Source organism: Thalassophryne amazonica, chromosome 19, assembly GCF_902500255.1.
Source record: "Thalassophryne amazonica chromosome 19, fThaAma1.1, whole genome shotgun sequence".
Taxonomy (NCBI): domain Eukaryota; kingdom Metazoa; phylum Chordata; class Actinopteri; order Batrachoidiformes; family Batrachoididae; genus Thalassophryne; species Thalassophryne amazonica.
The window spans coordinates 46,294,366-46,313,403 of NC_047121.1; the positions used below are offsets into that span (position 1 = coordinate 46,294,366).

The 19,038-nt window shown below is 38.9% G+C and overlaps 1 protein-coding gene across 3 annotated transcripts; it reads right to left on the reverse strand.

Moving 5' to 3' along the window:
• Window positions 1–566: 566 nt before the first annotated feature.
• On the reverse strand, window positions 567–16,880 carry spata7 (spermatogenesis associated 7). 3 transcript variants are annotated; one of them, XM_034195461.1, is made up of 11 exons: window positions 16,699–16,880; window positions 11,684–11,773; window positions 11,454–11,501; window positions 7,653–7,753; window positions 7,065–7,513; window positions 6,900–6,936; window positions 4,919–5,040; window positions 4,803–4,844; window positions 3,351–3,428; window positions 2,953–3,010; window positions 567–1,879 (listed from the first exon to the last, which is right to left on the reverse strand). In XM_034195461.1, exons 1-11 carry the CDS (start codon window positions 16,712–16,714, stop codon window positions 1,238–1,240), a joined length of 1,683 nt encoding a protein of 560 aa, XP_034051352.1. In that variant the 5' UTR covers window positions 16,715–16,880; the 3' UTR covers window positions 567–1,237. The 3 variants fall into 3 exon arrangements, with proteins under 3 accessions (XP_034051352.1, XP_034051351.1, XP_034051353.1); XM_034195460.1 differs by having other exon boundaries at window positions 6,900–6,948; XM_034195462.1 differs by lacking the exon at window positions 16,699–16,880 and having other exon boundaries at window positions 6,900–6,948; window positions 7,065–7,466.
• Window positions 16,881–19,038: the final 2,158 nt, after the last annotated feature.

The following is a 19,038-nucleotide window of genomic DNA, read 5'->3' on the forward strand; positions in this document are numbered from 1 at the left end:
GGTCCCAATTGCATTCTTGAAGTTTTTTTTGTTGTTTTCTTCTGCTGGTGTGGGCAGTCCAGGCTGAAATATATCAAATACGTCGCTCTTTAGTTTTTTTTTAATGATTGGCTTTCAGTACCTTCTAAAATGCAGTGAGTGGAAGGATGAGTGGAAAGGTCCATGCACTTTTGCTAACATGTGAACTTGACTCACCAGATCAATCAAAAAGGCAACTTTGCTTTGCCTATGTAATATCCAATTGAAGTCTGCCACCTACTGGATGGTTGGCAGATGTGGGATTGATGATGGATTAGGAGCAGGTGTGGTTATCAGTGAGTGAATTTCTCCACAGAAATGCACAAAATCACAGAAGCATTATTTTCTGATTGTTACAGTGATTTACATTAAATGTGAAATAACACAATCATTTCACCACACAAGCCAACAGAACAGATTTTGGATTAATTTAGATACAAAAGAAAAAGTTGTTTTGTGTATAAATAAAATGTTTTAGATCTTTGAGTCCAGCTCATGAAAAATGGGAGCAAAAACAAATGTTGCATTTATATTTTTATTCAGTGCAAATATATGTGTGTGATAATTACATGAAATGAATGAATCAAATAAGAAATAGAAATACAAACAATACTGTATTGTATAGTGACTATGCAAGACGGAGAGTAATGAGGGAAGCCTCCAAGACACCCACAACAACTTAAAAGGACTGACAGTCTCTAACTGTGCATAATGTAATTTTTGTCTGTTGTACCACCAGTCACAGCTTCATAGAGTGGGGCAGAGGAGGATTGTCCTACAAGAAAACATCAATTCTAAGCTGACTTCCCATGTGCCTTCTGGTAAACTCTAGCTGAAATTTCACATCTTGGTTAAGAAAAACCTTCTTTGTACCACTCCATTATGGCTGGTATTATAGCTAAGTCTACATTACAAACATCTTGTTTCATTTTGACTTCACTGTGGTGGTGTAGAGACACAAAATTATAAAATGTGTATCAATGTCCAAATACATATGAATGTGACAATATGTGTAACATTTTGATGGTGCTTTGGTAATACATTAGATATTATGAGCCATTAAAAAAAACATGTAAAGCAAAATGGGAAATTATCGGTGTTTTTTTTTAATATTTCTATTTGTAACAATATTCACCTTTGGGATTTGATCAAAAATAAAAAATAAAACAAATCGATTGAAGAGGGAGACATTTGGATTGCTGAATTTAAACAAAAACACTCAAAACTCATCATCACTAACAGAAACAGTGTTGTTAGTGTTGTTATATTGCTCATCGTTGGAAACATCCATGTTGTTTTCAAGTATATCGCTGGACATATGCAAAGACTTGGACAATCGCCATCCCAGATCTTCAAGCTCTTCCGGTTGTCCACTGTAAGATGCCTCGGCTTGGTCTGGGTGGAGTCCATCGGTGGTTATAGTTGTGGATTCATGGATCAGATTTATATCCTCTGTGTTGGTCCAAGTTGTCCCCAACTGTTCTTGCTGCAAGATCGCTTCATTGATTCCTGTATTACCAACACCATGCTCACTGAGCTGAGGAGAACCGGTGCCCCTTTGCTGGCTGATGTCGTCTACATTTTTTTCATTAGCTTTAGATCTGTCAGAAGAGCTGAAGGGTGTAGAAGCCAATATGGGTGGGGTGGACATTGTGGAATGTAAGTATTTGGTCAGTGATGCAACTGACAAGAGGTTGCTGTCCTCTCTGGACTTCCTGTGTTCTGGTGATGTCAACTGTTGCGATGGCAAAACAACGTGGAGATCATTTCCATCCCTTTCAAGTGCTGTTCTGGACACAGACAGGCTGTTAAGGCCGTAAATATCTTTTCGAAGATTTTCCAGAAGGTGACACATTTTATCCTGAAAGAAAGTAATGTAATCATACATAAAGAAAAAAGGACAAGAATCTTTGACAAATTATTATTAAAAAATAATTCACCTCAACCTTTAGAAATTACTCTACTGGCCCAAATACAAGGCTGCCCCGATTGTAAGATAACTCCCATTTTTTCAAGCCACATTTTTGGAGAAAAATCTGGTTTTTGAAAAGATAAAAAGCCTAAATTTGAAAATGACGCTAATGAAAGCACATTGAGAAAGAAAGAGAGAGAGAGAGAGAGAGAGAGAGAGAGGAAAAAACAGGCTAGACTGCATAAAACAGCAGTACAATAAACAGTGGCTCAAACTTGTATGCATTGGCTCTTCAGATCATGTCAGTCATTTCTTAATAGGCAGGACTTTGTATACTGTTGCTGGGCACTAAGACCCAAATGAGTTGTTGTTAGCAACAAGGTGTTGCTGCAGAGTCCTGAGGACAATTAAGGCGGAAGTACAGAGTGCACGAGGTGGCGTGATTCTGCCGTCCTCATTATTAAGATAAAATGTCCAGATACAGTTTGAGCAGCAAAAATAAAGTGATCCATTGTTGTAAATAAAACTGGGGTGTGTGTGTGGGGGGGGGGAGGGGGGTGCTACAGCAGCCACTTCATGTCAGGGGTAGGAGTATACTCTGAAATAAACAGAAATAAGGGTAAATAATTGTGATGATTCATGTTACTTGTGAATATTTTATTCTTGATCTCGTGGTGACATTGGTAAAATTGTGTAAATAAGTGACTGTGGTGCTAAAATGTAGAGAAGCAACATTCAGCACCATGAGTGTAAATTGTACCTCACATCATGACTTTTGCCTGTTCCTCACATCTGTGGAAGGCTGTTAATAAAAGTAATGCAAAAGGGAGACATTTTTTTCCAAGGGTTTCTGTCACCACCTACTGTTGTGTACGTGTATGACATGTAAGTCAATTGTAAGACAGCCCCATATTTTTCAGATGTACTTCCAGGAGAAGAAGAAAAAACCTTTAAATTCAGGCCAATACAGTAGTAGTACTTGATCACGGCTTTTGATATTCTACATGGAGTTATACACTCACCTCTTTGAGATGATACAGATTCATGTCAAAATGCCGCCTAAACACCATGTCTAGGACCCTTAGAGAGGACAGAGGAAACAAACTGTAGTACTTAGGCAGATGGTAGCAACACATCGTTATCAAATACACCAAGAAATGGACATATAACAAAACAAATGATCAGATTTTTAAGGGATTTACCTTTCTGCCCCTTCATTCAAATCAAATTTTCTTTATTACTACTTATTTACATTTAAATTGTGCTGTTTCAGTTTTGAAAAAAGGCCATTTTGTGGCATTGTTAAAACTTGCTGAATTATAACACTCATGAGAAAAACACGATGAGCTTACCCAATGGCTAACACAACACACTAATACAATAATTTTGGCATCAGAAGCAGCTGATAAGAATGACAAACCTGTTAGATATGTATTCTCTGGACAAGATGTCTGAGGTCACAGTAGAAATGAATTGGAGACATGCTAGTTCTTCTTCACTGTTGAAGAAAAGATGAAAAAATAATTCAGAAGCTTTTTTAATTCTCCTTAAAACTCACTTAGGCACTATCCTATATTAAAAATACAGCGCAATGCTAAAATACCCTCAACACTATGAGCATATAATCAATAAAGCCCTGGTCCCACCGAATAATGAATAATGAGCCACGTAGCATAAGTATGGGCACCTTTTCATTTAATGTTGCAGTCACATGTTGGTGGCAGGTGGCAAGACAGTAAACTTGATGTTCCAGTGTCTTTAATGAGGGCACAACAGAAAACTCAGTCACTGCTGGCTGTGAGAGCAGCAGCTACATAAAGTAACTGCAAATGCTGTCAAAAATCTAAAAATTTCAACCCTTTTCACTTCATAAATCATTTGTAATGCAACACCTAAATTAACAAACTGGTCATACACTGTACATGTAATTGACAAATATGATGTATTTTTAAAAGCAAAAAACAAACAAACAAACATATTATCTCTCCTTGAAGATGTCAGACTAGAATTATTTTCCTCCATACACATTTTCACATGGTGTATGACTGTGTGAAGTTATGTCAATATCATTTAATGCATCAATTAAAAACAAAATTCCAATTATTTTTACTTGAAGATGCTGGACTGGAATTCTTTCATGCACATATTCATATGATGTGCTACCGCTGTGTGAGGTTTCAGTGAAGTCAACCATATACTTCAGAAGGAGTTGCATTTATGACTTGTGACCAGATGTACCAACCAGTCCCAGCAGAAGACTGCCCCTCCCTGAGCCTGGTTCTGCTGGAGGTTTCTTCCTGTTAAAAGGGAGTTTTTCCTTCCCACTGTAGCCAAGTGCTTGCTCACAGGGGGTCGTTTTGACCGTTGGGGTTTTACATAATTATTGTATGGCCTTGCCTTACAATATAAAGCGCCTTGGGGCAACTGTTTGTTGTGATTTGGCGCTATATAAAAAAACTGATTGATTGATTGATGTACAGAGGGACAGGCTACACCACTGTATACGTTTTTGTTTGTAGAGGCATAATGACCTCCAAGATATTTTCAGTGAATTACAACTCTTCATGTATCCATCCCCTGGGTCGAAAGGAAATTAGTTGGAAAAGTAATGAAAATGGTAAAAGCCCAAGAGCTCCCAGATGTTTGCATGCCACTATATATTATTCAATATATTACAAGTGATGGTTCTGTTGTGTGATGTTTACAGGACATGTTAATTTAGAAATTATAATCTTGGAAATATTTTTAAATAACTGCATTTGAAATATTGTTAAATTTTTCTCCAACTGTAACACAGTACAGTTGTGCATCTCTTCATCTTGATCATTTAATAGTTTATTTTTTTTACTCTCAAGTGTTAAAGACTACTTACTATGCATATACACTCTTCATGACTGTTTCTTCTGGTGAATCCCTGAATAAACATAAATGCTTTTAGAAAATATTCAAGCTATAAGACTATGCATTAGGAATATCATGTTATTTTACCTGAATAAAGAGTTGTATAAATCACAGTCTTTGCTCTTGCTTGTTTGTCTTGGTCCTCTAGATGCTGAGAAATGTGGCCCACTGAACTCCTCCTCTGACCGCTCAGGCTCATCACTAAATTCCTTTTAACAATACAAAACAGAAAATAATTTCAATATTGTCAAGATTTCCTTGTAATCAAAATACATGTAGTATTCTCATAGGAAAAAAGACCAATTATTATGTTGTGTATACTTTACCGGGACACTAGTGTTGAGTGTGAGGCAAAAATAATTGTGTATTACAGTTTTACTTCTTCGTAACTTAATTAACTGCTCCACAACATGTCAAAAGATTAAGCCCACATGGGAATGGTCACCTTTGCTTATATAAATATACTGTAGTAGAATGTCATTTTGTTCTTTTTTCCTCTGGCCAACATCTTCCTATAATTTGACAACAAATTATAAGAAAATATTGTTTATTTAATATTTGTTTTTTTGTAGGCAAAGAGACTGTCTTGCTGGACCCTGTATGTGCTTATCACGTCTTTACATTTACCAGATTGTATTTGTTTTTCACCTTTGCTCAATTATTTGTTTGAGTTTCTTTGGAGTGAGAGGGGAGGGGAAGGTAATCAGATCATTTTGGAGCCTGGACAGAGGAATTTACTCTCCAGTTTTCCTTTAGGTCAACACGTTTTGGGATTCTGACCAGCATCAGCCATTTTGAAGACATCACTCAACATGTTGGACATCTGTTATTCCTCTTGACATAAAAAAGATAATGTATAATAGGTCAAAGTTGTAAACAACAGCAATCCTTATCATTAGATTTCCTGTAAGTTTGGAATCATTGAAAGTGAAGCACTGTACAGTCTTGTAATTTTTGACATTTCATCAAAATTCATTGAGTATTTGCCGCTACAACTGGACCTGTTAACGCTGTTTGTTGTATCCGTAAATGGACTATTTCAGCTATTCACCTTTTCTCAAGAAACTCCCAACAAAACGTGTTACTGCTAAGTTGTTCTCGTTAACACCCCATTAGCCTGTACAAATTCAAGATCTTCTCACAATAACTCTCTGCACTGCGCTTTGAGTGCCGCTGTTGCTGGTGTGACGATCAAACAATTCTACTGTGACACATTCAGGAGAATATGAATTATGAACAGTAACTGACAGAAATGTCAGCCAGGCTGCTAAACATATGGAAGGGGAATAAATGACTATAAATCTAAAAAAATGTGCACACAATCTTCTTCACACTCATTCTAGACCAGTACACTTCTGATAAACCTGAGAAGTTTAAGCTACCTCTGTTCTGTACTTTATAACTTTAAGTTGTTGTACAAACAACAGACAGACAGACGGATCAAAATATGTATGAATCCACTTCATTATTCCTGGTTTCAGCCTTATCGCAGGGGGATAAAAATGGAAAATATTAGACACTCCAAAATATTCACAACTGTGAGTTGTGCTTGTCAAGAGAAATTGCTGTCCGTCCATCTGTCCATACAGTAAAAACCTTCCACATTCTAAAACTCAAGAACTGTAAAACTCTCAAAAACAAAATTTTTATACATCAATACTGGGGAGGTCAAAGCTCTGCCTGCCAAAATAAAAAATAATAAACAACAACAACAACAACAAAAAAAATCATACATTTCTGACATTTATAAATGCCTTTTTTCTTTTTTAACTGAATTTTTTAACTGAATACAGACGCTCCCTGTCAACCCGGAAGAAACTGGAAATCATAAGACAACAGTTTGAAGTAGGTAATGCAACAGAAGCCCTGAAATGCTCACACTGCCCACTAGATGGTGAGAAAAGCAGCTCAAATGTGTAGCAAGGTCTCCACGGTTGATTCATTTGAGAAGTTAACGTTTGGTCAAAATAAAACGGTCCGACAGTCAAAAATCAAACTACAATAGTGTACCTTGCTCATATGGGCAATTTATTTATATCCAAATGATAAAATAAATTCTTCAAATTACCTGAGATGGTTGATCATATTCCAGTGATGTTTCTTCTCTAGTTTGTGTGGTGGATATAAGATAATAATAAAGACATTTTAACACAGCATACATGCAGAATGAATTATGTTCATGGCATATTTACATTGCTATACTCTGACACTCATTGGGACACAGGATACGTACCTTGACAGATTTGCCTTCTGTTTCTCCAATCTAGAGTTGTTGAAGTCCTGAGGTTTCCTTTGTGGTGCTCTGTAGTATCGATATTTTGACAGACAGGAAGTTTTATCTGATTTCAGAATCTTAGGGGTGAAAGCCTGAGCTGAAGAAAAGACGTGTGAATGCTTCTGGAGCAAATCACCACTGTAGGTCTTCTTCATAGGATCCCGGTGGGCTCTGTAAGGACTGTGACTGCCCAAAGCTGCAAAGGAACATGGTGACTCTTTCCTATGTGCTGCTCCCTCTGGACTCTTGTGCTTTAGTTTGGTTGGCAGGTGAGTATCCTGAGAACTGACTTTCCCTGGATAAACAACCTCTTTTGCATGAAAGGATGTGTTGAACCTTGGGCTGGACATGATGGAACTCCTGGAGTTGAGGTAGTGCTTTTTATCATACTGCAGAGATAGTCTACTCTAAAAACACCACCACCACCAAAAATATTGTACAAAGTAAGTCGCAATGCAAGGGTGTAAACTGTGACATCACAGTTAATGGCCACAAGTATTTTCTGCAAAATCAGTTAACATTATATAATGAACTTCCATTTCTTACCTGAGCTGAGGAGCGGGAGGCTCTACTACTCTGTAGGACAGAGTGGGCTGAATGAGGACGACTCCCATTTTTCAGCTGTGCTTGTTTGATCTGGTCCGTGTCTGCAAGCAACAAAACTAATATGACTGATCTCACTAAGTGTTTTTAGTAATGATTGGATTTTGATGTTGGTGGAGGTAGTCACTAGTCAGGGATAACAAATAATATTTTGTTGAACGCAAAGGCCAATCCTACTGCTACAACAAAAATCATCTGTACCCTCCCTCCCCACCCAAAATGGTCAGGTCAAGCAGCAGAGTAACAGAGCAGGGCTCACATACACCAGAAGAGTAAATTGCATCGGACCCTGTTCTCAAATGTAAACCTACTCAGGCTGCACTCAGATGAAAAGCTGTGCTCGTCTTGTGTTGTGCTGCATTTCTCCATCCCTGCAATGAATGCTGCTGCAAGTGGTGACTCTAGATTATAGTTTCCTCTTTGAAAATCACTCAAACAGATGAAAAATTAATCAACCAGCAGGGTTCTACCTAGCGCAAACTACAATTTTGGACCGTTGCGTAACGGGTCTGTAATCAACCATTTCTGCAGCGCGACTCCAGTTTGAAGCGTGAATCAATGAAGCAATGCTTCGATTCAATGGCACGTGGCTCTTTGATTCGCTGTTCTTCAGAAGCAGTAAATCTGCTCATGGAAATAGAGACCTGGAATGGACGTCACGTGACAAGCGGCGTGCCGCACGGCGGCCGTGTGGCTAAGGGTGGCCTCATCTGTCGTAAATCATGTTGTTGTCTGCTGTGTGTGTATGTGTGTGTGCGCGCGCGCATATGCGTTCAGTCTCCCCTCCACCTGATTTCACTCACTGTGCGCGCTGATAGGCATGAGAATGTGAATAATAAAAAAAAAAAAAAGAAAAAAAAAAAGCTTCCGTTTACCCACGTTTTGCTTCTGGAAACACAAGCCCGACATGTGATTTTTGAACGTACAATGTGAGCAGTCAGATCGCATCAGAGCATCGGCCGTACAGTGTGAGAACATGAATCGTGCTCTCTGAACTTTTAAACCTTTTAAACTTTTAAACACAGTTTGAGCTGGAGTCAAGTACAACGATTGAAAATATTGTACAGTGTCTGCCCAGCCTAAATGAGCACAATGGCAAGGCATACTTCAGATTTATATTTTAATACATAAGGATTTTTATCCAGGCAGGTATGGGTTCATTAGAGCTTTTAATCAGCTTGAATACAACTTACAAGGCCTCGTTTATATAAAATCCATCAAGAATTATGATGACAGGAAAAAACATCACAGTAAATTAACAGAATGGCATATTTTTCCCCAAATTTCCACTTTACGTAAAACATTTTTTTCTGCTCAGGCATGTATGGGTTCATTAGAAAGAGCACTTAAAGGGCTTTAAAACAAGCTTACCTTTATTAAAATCTGTTAACAAACAGCGACAATAGAGCAAAAAAGGCAGCACAGTTTGTCATAATTTCCCCAAATTTCTGCATTTTACATAAAGTTTTTTTTTCACCTACACATAAATAGGTTCATTGGAAAGAGCTTTCAAAGGACTTTAAAACAAGCCTACATTTATTAAAATCTGTTAAGAAATAGTGACGCTAGTGCAAAAAAAAGCGGTCAGTTTATTATTGATAATCGGCACATTTCCACCCTTAGTAATGGCGCCTTCCTTTCCTGAGCAACACTAATAGATTGAGGCGCACACATCCATTCCAGGTCTATATTTCCATGAGTCCGCTTCTTAACCCCTCTCAAAGCCATAAAAATATCATGAGTCACTTTCACTAACTGGGACTCTTGTCTTGTTGCAGTCAAGAAACGAGAATCGTCCTCCGTTCCGTTGGCACAGCTCCAAACGTTGCGCGGCTCTCTGCTGAGACAGACTCCGCTCGGAATTAATAACTTCAAAACGAATTATCTCTTTAAATGAAATGACACCTCTTTACAAACGCTGCAATACAGACAATAAAGTACAATCGACTAAATGTTTTTTACTCCCAAAATGAGACATCCTGCATTCTTTATGAACCTGATGTGCAGCACAGCTGCAAGAGCTCAGCTCATAGGTATGGAAAGACATTCATGCCAATAATAATGTCTGAAAGGAAATGCTTTTGACAAAAACTAACAGATTTTATTTCTGTTTATGTCCAGAGATCAAGGATCCACCATGTAGAGTTTATTATGTCCAGAGTTTAAGGATCCAGTAACCAATTTCATATTTATTTACTTTAAGACTCAATAAAATGTTGTTCAATTTCAATTGAATCAGCTTATAAAATGCCAAATTACAACAAAAGCCGTCTCAAGGTGCCTCACACAGAACAGTTCAACATAAAAAATTTAAATAAATAAATAAAAATAAAAAATTCAAATACCTAATTAAAAACAGAAGTAAAAGAATAAAACATAACAAAATAAAAACTACTCATAAGAAAGAGAATAAAAATAGGTTTTTAGTCTTGACTTAAAAATGTCCACGGACTCCAACTGCGTCACTGAGGGCCATGTACTGGCTAACCCAGAATGAGATTGCCTACTCAACAAACTTCCCCAGCCTTCTGGACGTGATGAAGGGACTTGGGCTGTCGTACCTGGCTTTTCCCCTTTGGGTACCCCTAAAATGGTCAATTTTTAGCTTAAATCATCCGCACCTTCCCCCCAGTCACTTCGCTCCCTCGACATTACCACTACGCTAAAATTTTATCCTAGCTAGAACCCTGAACCACTAATTACGGTATTAAACATCCATTATATTTGTGACTGGATTATCAACATGGCATTATTTCATAAACACAGCACAAACAAGAGCAATCCGAGATTCTGACGTCCGTCAAGGGTTGACGAAGACTCAAAATAACAGATATGTGATTCACACTGTGACCCGGACTTTACCTGAATCCAGATTCCACAGCACAATGCAATAATTTCATACTGGTCCAGAATGGTCTGAATGATCAAGCTGTTGCAATGTGATATTTAATTCACAAGCTGAAACAAAATAGTGTCATCCTGATCTTGGTTTTACATCGTGAAAATCAGACAAAGAGAAGTGTACAAATTGAAATCCTGATCCAGAATCCGGACAGAGATCAAGATCACCTCCAAAAACTTAACGGAGTCTTCCAAGGCCTAACACCAATGTGTGGTGAAAATTTGGTGAAAATCCGTAAAGTAGTTTTGATGTAATCCTCCAAATCCGACAAAGTGAAATTAACAAATTGAAAACCTGATTCAGAATCCGGATACAGATCACCTCCAAAATTCAATGGAGTTTTCCATGGCCTAATATCTATCTGTGCTGCAAATTTGGTGAGAATCTGTTAAGTAGTTTTGATGTAATCCTTCAAAGCCTATATAAGCTGAAATCTTGATCAAGAATCTGGATTCGGATCACCTCCAAAATTCAATGGAGTTTTCCATGGCCTAATATGTATTTGTGCTGCAAATTTGGTGAGAATCTGTTAAGTAGTTTTGATGTAATCCTTCAAAGCCTATATAAGCTAAAATCTTGATCCAGAATCTGGATCCAGATCACCTCCAAAATTTAATGGGGTTTTCTATGGCCTAATATCTATCTGTGGTGAAAATTTTTGTCAAAATCCATGCAGTAGTTTTGACGTAATCCTGCTAACAGACAGACAGACAAATAAATAAATAAACAACGATAATTTTTATTACATCCTTGGCAGAGGTAATGATCAAAAGTTATCTTAGAAATATGAGGGAGAGGTGTAATGCCTATGCCAGTGAAGTTAAATCCATTTTGCAACTTACATTTTACACTCAGATTCAAACTTTTGGGCACTGAGGTATCAATAGCAGCTGTGAAAGAACATAAACACAGAGAATCACACAGCAGATCATTCATGAGACTACTATAGATAGGCATTATAACATAAATACATGATTAATGGAACTAGGTTAGCATTGTTATGAACTGTACATGAGAAATAAATCAATTATGTCTAATTAGTCTTGTAATGTCTCTGTGTCAGGTAGCTTACCTTTAGCAGAGTAAAGCTTTCTGTAATGAGAAACCATGTGGTCTTTAATGATTGATTGTGTCAACTTGCTGGAGGGGTGATGGCAGAAGGCTGAAAACACAACACAGCAAGCCCATAAATGTGTTGCTGTAATCTTAAAAACATGGCTATTGTTACTGATATGGTACTGTACCACAAACTGCTACTAGTACGGCACCTGTTTGTTACTGGCTACCATATGTTCACGGAAGTTTCTTAAGCCTCGGTCCCACCGAATAATAAGCCACGGATAATGAGCCACGCATAGGTGTGTCAGCGATTATTCGAAGAATGAGCCACGTTTTAAGCCATCACGTATCCGCTACTAAGGTGCCTCACATGTGCCAGGTATCAGCCTCCAATGAGCAATGACCAACCTGTCATTTGAGCCCCATCCAGGCTCAAATTTCTTGTGTCGCTGCATATAGTAGTGTTCAGAATAATAGTAGTGCTATGTGACTAAAAAGATTAATCCAGGTTTTGAGTATACGAAGTTTATTAGAAAACTAACTGGCAGTTTTATAAAAAAAAAAAAAAAACTATATGGATTTGAATCACATGCGATTACACCAGACATGCTTGAACCCTCGTGCGCATGCGTGAGTTTTTTCACGCGTGTTGGTGATGTCATCCGCCTGTGGGCAGGCTTTGAGTGAGCACTGGTCCAGCCCTCTCGGCTGAAATCCTTTGTCTGAGACGCTGCTGGAGACGGCGCGCGTTGCTTTATCAAAATTTTTTCAGGACCGGTGAGGGATAGCCGAGTGGACACTATTTGAGGAATTCAGCTGGTTCTCGGTGAAAAGTTTAATGGCTAATGAGAGATTGTGGAGTTTCTTTCGCTTTAAGGACAGCTCACAAAGCGGATCGGCGCAGCGCGGTCGGAGGTGGCGTCCGTCTGGCTGTTTCAAGCTGAAAACATCCTAATTTAAGGCTCTGTTCATCCAGGTCGTCGTCAGAGAACAGAGAAGTTTCAGAAGAAGTCGGCATGGGAGTTTATGCGGACATTCCACTGTTAAAGGAGATTTTGTAATGAAAGAACGAGTCGGTTCCGTGACGATGACGCAAATCCGTCTGCGCCGCGACAGGAAAAACACCTCCGTGTTGAAAACCATTTGTAAAATTCAGGCGGCTTTTGATGGCTTTCAACAAGTGAGTATCTGAGAAATTGTTTAACAGCTGGGCATGTTCCAACTTGTCCGTTAAGGTTTTCAATGGAGGTGTTTTTCCTGTCGCGACCCCCCGCAGTCGGGTCCGGCCCGACATGCGAATCTGCCCGCACGTTCTTTCATTACAAAATCTCCTTTAACAGTGGAATGTCCGCATAAATTCCTCATGCAGACCTCTTCTGAAACTTCTCTGTTCTCTGATGACGACCTGGGTGAACAGAGCCTGAAATGTGGAAGTTTTCAGCTTGAAACAGCGAGACGACGCCGCCTCGGAGTGCAGATCGCCATCAGGCGCCGTGGGCCGTCCTTAAAGCGACACTTACAGACCAAAATCTCTCATCAGCCGTTAAAATTTTTACCGAAAACCAGCTGAATTTATCGAATGGTGTCCACTCAGTTGTGCCTTACAGTTTTTGAAAAAATTTTGATCAAACAAAGCAGCAGTCTCTGAGCCATTCCTAAACAATGAAAAAATCAACGAGAGGGTGGGCCACTCCTCACTCAAAGACTGCCCACAGGCGAATGACGTAACCGACAGGCGTGAAAAAACTCTCGCATGCCCACGAGGGTTCAAGCATGTCTGATGTAATCACACGTGATTCAAATCCATATGGTTTTTGAAAAAAATAATAAGGTCGGATACTTTTCTAATAGACCTCGTATTTCTTATTGTTACATGGGAAACAAGGTACCAGTAGATTCAGTAGATTCTCACAAATCCAACAAGACCAAGCATTCATGATATGCACACTCCTAAGGCTATGAAATTGGGCTATTAGTAAAAAAAAAGTAGAAAAGGGGGTGTTCACAATAATAGTAGTGTGGCATTCAATCAGTGAGTTCGTCAATTTTGTGGAACAAACAGGTGTGAATCAGGTGTCCCCTACTTAAGAATGAAGCCAGCACCTGTTAAACATGCTTTTTTCTTTGAAAGCCTGAGGAAAATGGGACGTTCAAGACATTGTTCAGAAGAACAGCGTAGTTTGATTAAAAAGTTGATTGGACAGGGGAAAACTTATACACAGGTGCAAAAAATTATAGGCTGTTCATCTACAATGATCTCCAATGCTTTAAAATGGACAAAAAAAAAAAACAGACACGCGTGGAAGAAAATGGAAAACAACCATCAAAATGGATAGAAGAATAACCAGAATGGCAAAGGCTCACCCACTGATCAGCTTCAGGATGATCAAAGACAGTCTGGAGTTACCTGTAAGTGCTGTGACAGTTAGAAGATGCCTGTGTGAAGCTAATTTATTTGCAAGAATCCCCCACAAAGTCCCTCTGTTAAATAAAAGACGTGCAGAAGAGGTTACAATTTGCCAAAGAACACATCAACTGGCCTAAAGAGAAATGGAGGAATATTTTGTGGACTGATGAGAGTAAAACTGTTCTTTTTGGGTCGAAGGGCTGCAGACAGTTTGTGAGACGACCCCCAAACTCTGAATTCAAGCCACAGTTCACAGTGAAGACAGTGAAGCATGGTGGTGCAACCATCATGATATGGGCATGTTTCTCCTACTATGGTGTTGGGCCTATATATCGCATACCAGGTATCATGGATCTGTTTGGATATGTCAAAATACTTGAAGAGGTCATGTTGCCTTATGCTGAAGAGGACATGCCCTTGAAATGGGTGTTTCAACAAGACAATGACCCCAAGCACACTAGTAAAGGAGCAAAATCTTGGTTCCAAACCAACAAAATGAATGCCTCGCAGATGTGAAAAAATCATGAAAAACTGTGGTTATACAACTAAATACTAGTGATTCACAGGATTGCTAAAAAAGCAGTTTGAACATAATAGTTTTGAGTTTGTAGCGTCAACAGCAGATGCTATTATTATTGTGAACACCCCCTTTTCTACTTTTTTTACTAACAGCCCAATTTCATAGCCTTAAGAGTGTGCATATCAATGCTTGGTCTTGTTGGATTTGTGAGAATCTACTGAATCTACTGGTACCTTGTTTCCCATGTAATAATAAGAAATATACTCAAAACCTGGATTAATCTTTTTAGTCACATAGCACTATTATTATTCTGAACACTACTGTATGTATTGGCCCATAGATGCATTGGCCACCTTCATGTGAGCGTTATCGAACAAGATAGCAACTGTGGAGAGAAACGTGGCCAAATGCATGATGAAATATACAGCAGAACTTGAATGTAAAACTAGAATTAAAGAATGGATAGAACGTGTGGCTAGGGTCATTGCAGAGCACATACTTACTCTAGTATGTACATGTTTACTGTTATCCCAAATGAACTGGAAAATACTAGCTGTAATTGCTGCTCATCTCCATCACTGAATGCAGAATGCATTATTTGATTGTAGTGTAAACTAGAAGAGCACATTCATTTTGACACCGTGATCCGACTTTTAACTTTGTGTTCGTCCATTAATGTCTGAAAAATTGTTTTTGCGCACTGTCGTTCTGTGTAAATGCTAGTCTTGAGTGTGAGTCATTGTGTCAGCACGCGTCTCATCTGATCCATTATAACAAAATGTTAAATCTATCATAAACATACTTTTACAACTGCTTATAAAAAAGGAATGAACATGCAACTGTTTTACCAAGGTATTAAAACATTACAAATAATTACGTTTTAGGCTGTTCCAAATATGTTCTCCACCTCAGTGCACGAGACAGAGAGAGGAAAAAAGCTCCAAATGACCTCTGTGATTCCAGAAGTGATTAGAGGTGTTATCAGCATCTAAACTCTGACAGAAAATGATTAATTCAGTACAAAATAATTAGCTTATCCTATCCTCATAGCCACCAGCTGCTCAGATAATGGGCTTTTAACAGCCTCATCCTCACTACAAACATGCTTCTAAAATCCTTGTTTGTCTTCGTAGTACCTCGTACACAAACTGCCCCACGCTGTTGTTGCTAAATTTTGAACTTCTTGAAATTAGCGCCACGTTCGGGGATGAGCCTTGTTAGCCAAATATTCTGCCTCTAAGAGCCTCTCAAAGCCACTATTCTCAAATAACTAGACTTGTACCAAAAAAAAAAACATGCTACGTGGCTCATTATTCATCTTTCATTATTTGGTGGGACCAGGGCTTTATTGGCTACTGTACATTAACAGTGGTTTGTTATTTGCTGCTATACAATCACAGTGGTTTGTTATTGGCTGCTATACAATCACAGTGGTTTATTATTGGCTGCTGTATGTTCACAGAAGTTTCTTATTGGCTGTCATGTGATCATGGCGGTTTGTTGGTGGATGCTGTACATTCATTGCAGTTTGTTATTGAGTGTTGTACGGTCACGGCAGTTTGTTATTGGCTGCCGTACATTCATGGCGGTCTGTTATTGGATGCTGTACATTGACAGCAGTTTGTTACTGGATGCTGTACGATCATGGTGGATATGGTACCGTATCAATAGCCATTTCGTTAAAAACAAACAATACTGCTGAATGTCATGAAGATGCTAGCACATACTGTAACATGTCTACGTTTCAAACTCTGCCTGCACTTTGTTATCCAGCTATTACTATGTCATTGCATCATTTTATAGAATGTTATTTTGACAATGACTAAATCAAATAAAAATATATTAAGACTACACCCAAATCCTGGCAATGCACCCCTGAATTACAACCATTAATATTAATCTCATTAACTGCCTAAATGAAATGCATCATACTGATACTGCATTATCAGCGATACTTATTTTATTGTCAACAATCAAATTATTGCATGTTAGTGCACACAGTGAATCAGTATGCAGAACAGTGCTGCATGAGCTTTATCATAGTTAGCTCTAAGCTTTTGTTTATGTTGCGTCTGCCTGACGAGCGAACAGATAATCGTACCTTGCTTTGACTCCATGTGCGTCTTGTCGTTTATTTTTCGCACAAATATTCCGAGGCAAGCGACGTAACTACTTAGAATTTGCAGTGCAGACGCGTGTAAACATTTTATCACCGCAAAAACATTCAAATAACTTTACAGTTCACGACACCATGGCAGCCATAACAACCCTAAACCTGAGAACGAGACTTGAATGTTGGTTCGAAGCTTCAGAAAAAGATTCATTCATTCCCTCAACAGTTTGTGACAAATTACGCTCCTCCTCCTGGCTGGTCCTAATGTCTTAGTGGAGGAGGCGGGGACCAGCCTGGACTAGAGTCCCGCCCATGGTCCCGCCCCCAGACTGTGCGCTTCTGCTTCTTCTTCGTCAGGGTTATTTGGTGGATGGCAAACCAAATGGTGCTTCACCGCCACCAACTGTACAGTCGCCAGCAACAGCATCTAATAATTTTATAGATTGGAAAAACAACACAGCCTTAACTTTTCAAAACTGAAGAAGCGATTTGGATGAGTGGTGAAACTTCTTCAACACCATCAAGAAGTACAGTTGCTGCCGAGCACACTTTTAGAAATCCAAATGTGAAGGCGTAATTGCGCTGCAATATTTCCTCTTGTCCAGCAGATGTCCCTCAAGAGTTCTTTCTACACGTTAGTCCTCGAGCAGATGATACGTTTTCGATGCAGTGATTCAAAGCTTCAGAAAGACCCGTTTTGCGTTTCACAGCAGTTTCCCGTTAACATGGTGACTGTCAGCGTTTTCATCACTGCCACACCGTAACTTCCTCAATATTTCAACTGCGAATGAATTCAACATTTAGACCGAATTAAATACATTATAATGGAATAATGAATGAAATGTGGAAGGTTTTTCTTATTATAGGAGGCCAGTAAGAGCAAAAAGAAACGTAAAATAAATCATGTATGGGCATATCTATGTGAAAATGTTTTGAGCCAGTATGTGCACATTAAAAGCAAAGTCTTATTTGGGGAAAAATAAGAGAATGTAACCTTTTTATCGGGCGACTTTGGTGTGTGAATGTTAAAATTAGGCCTTTTTCCTCAATTTCAAACCGATGTGAGCATCACTCCTTCAGAAAGTGTTCACTGATAACAAAATCATTAGATTGTGTATCATTTGTGTGACTTGTAGTATTCTGCTGCTTGCTGATAATGAATTTCAGTAATATGTGTGATTTCACATTGCAGAAGGTGGTCATGTCTATTTGGGCCATTGCAGGAAAAATTATGATTAGTAATTCATGTTCTGTGCCCGCCGTGCTCCCCAAGGCACTAAATCCCAACCACACGTGCCAAGTTTGAGAATAACAGTGTGTCCCATCCTGTTTGTTATTGAGACAGTCATTATCTGGACAATGTGTGGGATAAAGCCTGCTGAGAACCGCAAACTGCCTCATTTATAATCATGTTGTATACCAAATGATTATAATGTGCAGAAGGGCACAGGGTAGAGTCAATATTTCCTCCAAAGCCTTACAGGTCCCTTTAATTTAACCAATTGGCAGTCCTTAGTCCAACTAAGTGGACCATTTTTGTTCACCAGATCCTGTTCGATCTGTATCAAAGCACACCTATAGGCAATTATATCTGATTGAGTTCTTGATTCTGGTTGCTTATGTTTGTTTCTGACTCCTGAATTGTGATCCTGAGCTTTGATCCTGAACACTTATCTTTCATTCTGAATCTTAAACTTTGATCTGAAACTTTGATATTGATTGCTGATGATTGAATCTGAACACTGTAGCACACAGGCACACGCAATGTGCTGTTCAGACACAATTAACCAAGTTAGATCACCACCTGTGGTTGCAATGTGTGTCCAGCTCTATATGTTAAAACCTGTTTCATGAGGAAATGTTCCCTGCTTCATACATGTTAATTAATCAAGACGTGCACATCTGCTTTCCCAGCAGGACCCCTGGCAGGCGATGTACGATTGATTGTTCTCAAAGCTGTCTGAATAACGTGTATTCGAATTCTGACCACTCACTGCATGGTGGCAGGAGCAGACAAAAGCTTGCCCTTGGTGTGTGTAACCAGCTGATCAGGTTCTTTGATGTTTTAGTGTCAGGACCCCTGTGGAGTAAGGAGCTGGGCCGAGCATTTACACTCTATTTTCAATTAAATAAAGTGACACACAATGCATTGTTGAAATGCAGAAATGATCACTCTTTCTTTCACCTGGCTCAATTTCTACAGTGACCTTTCATCCTGATCTCTCATCCTTCATTCTGACCTTTCATTCTGATTGATGACCTTTCATTCTTATCACTAAACTCTGATCATGATGACTCATCTTAGTCCATCTAGTCTTTGATCCTAAT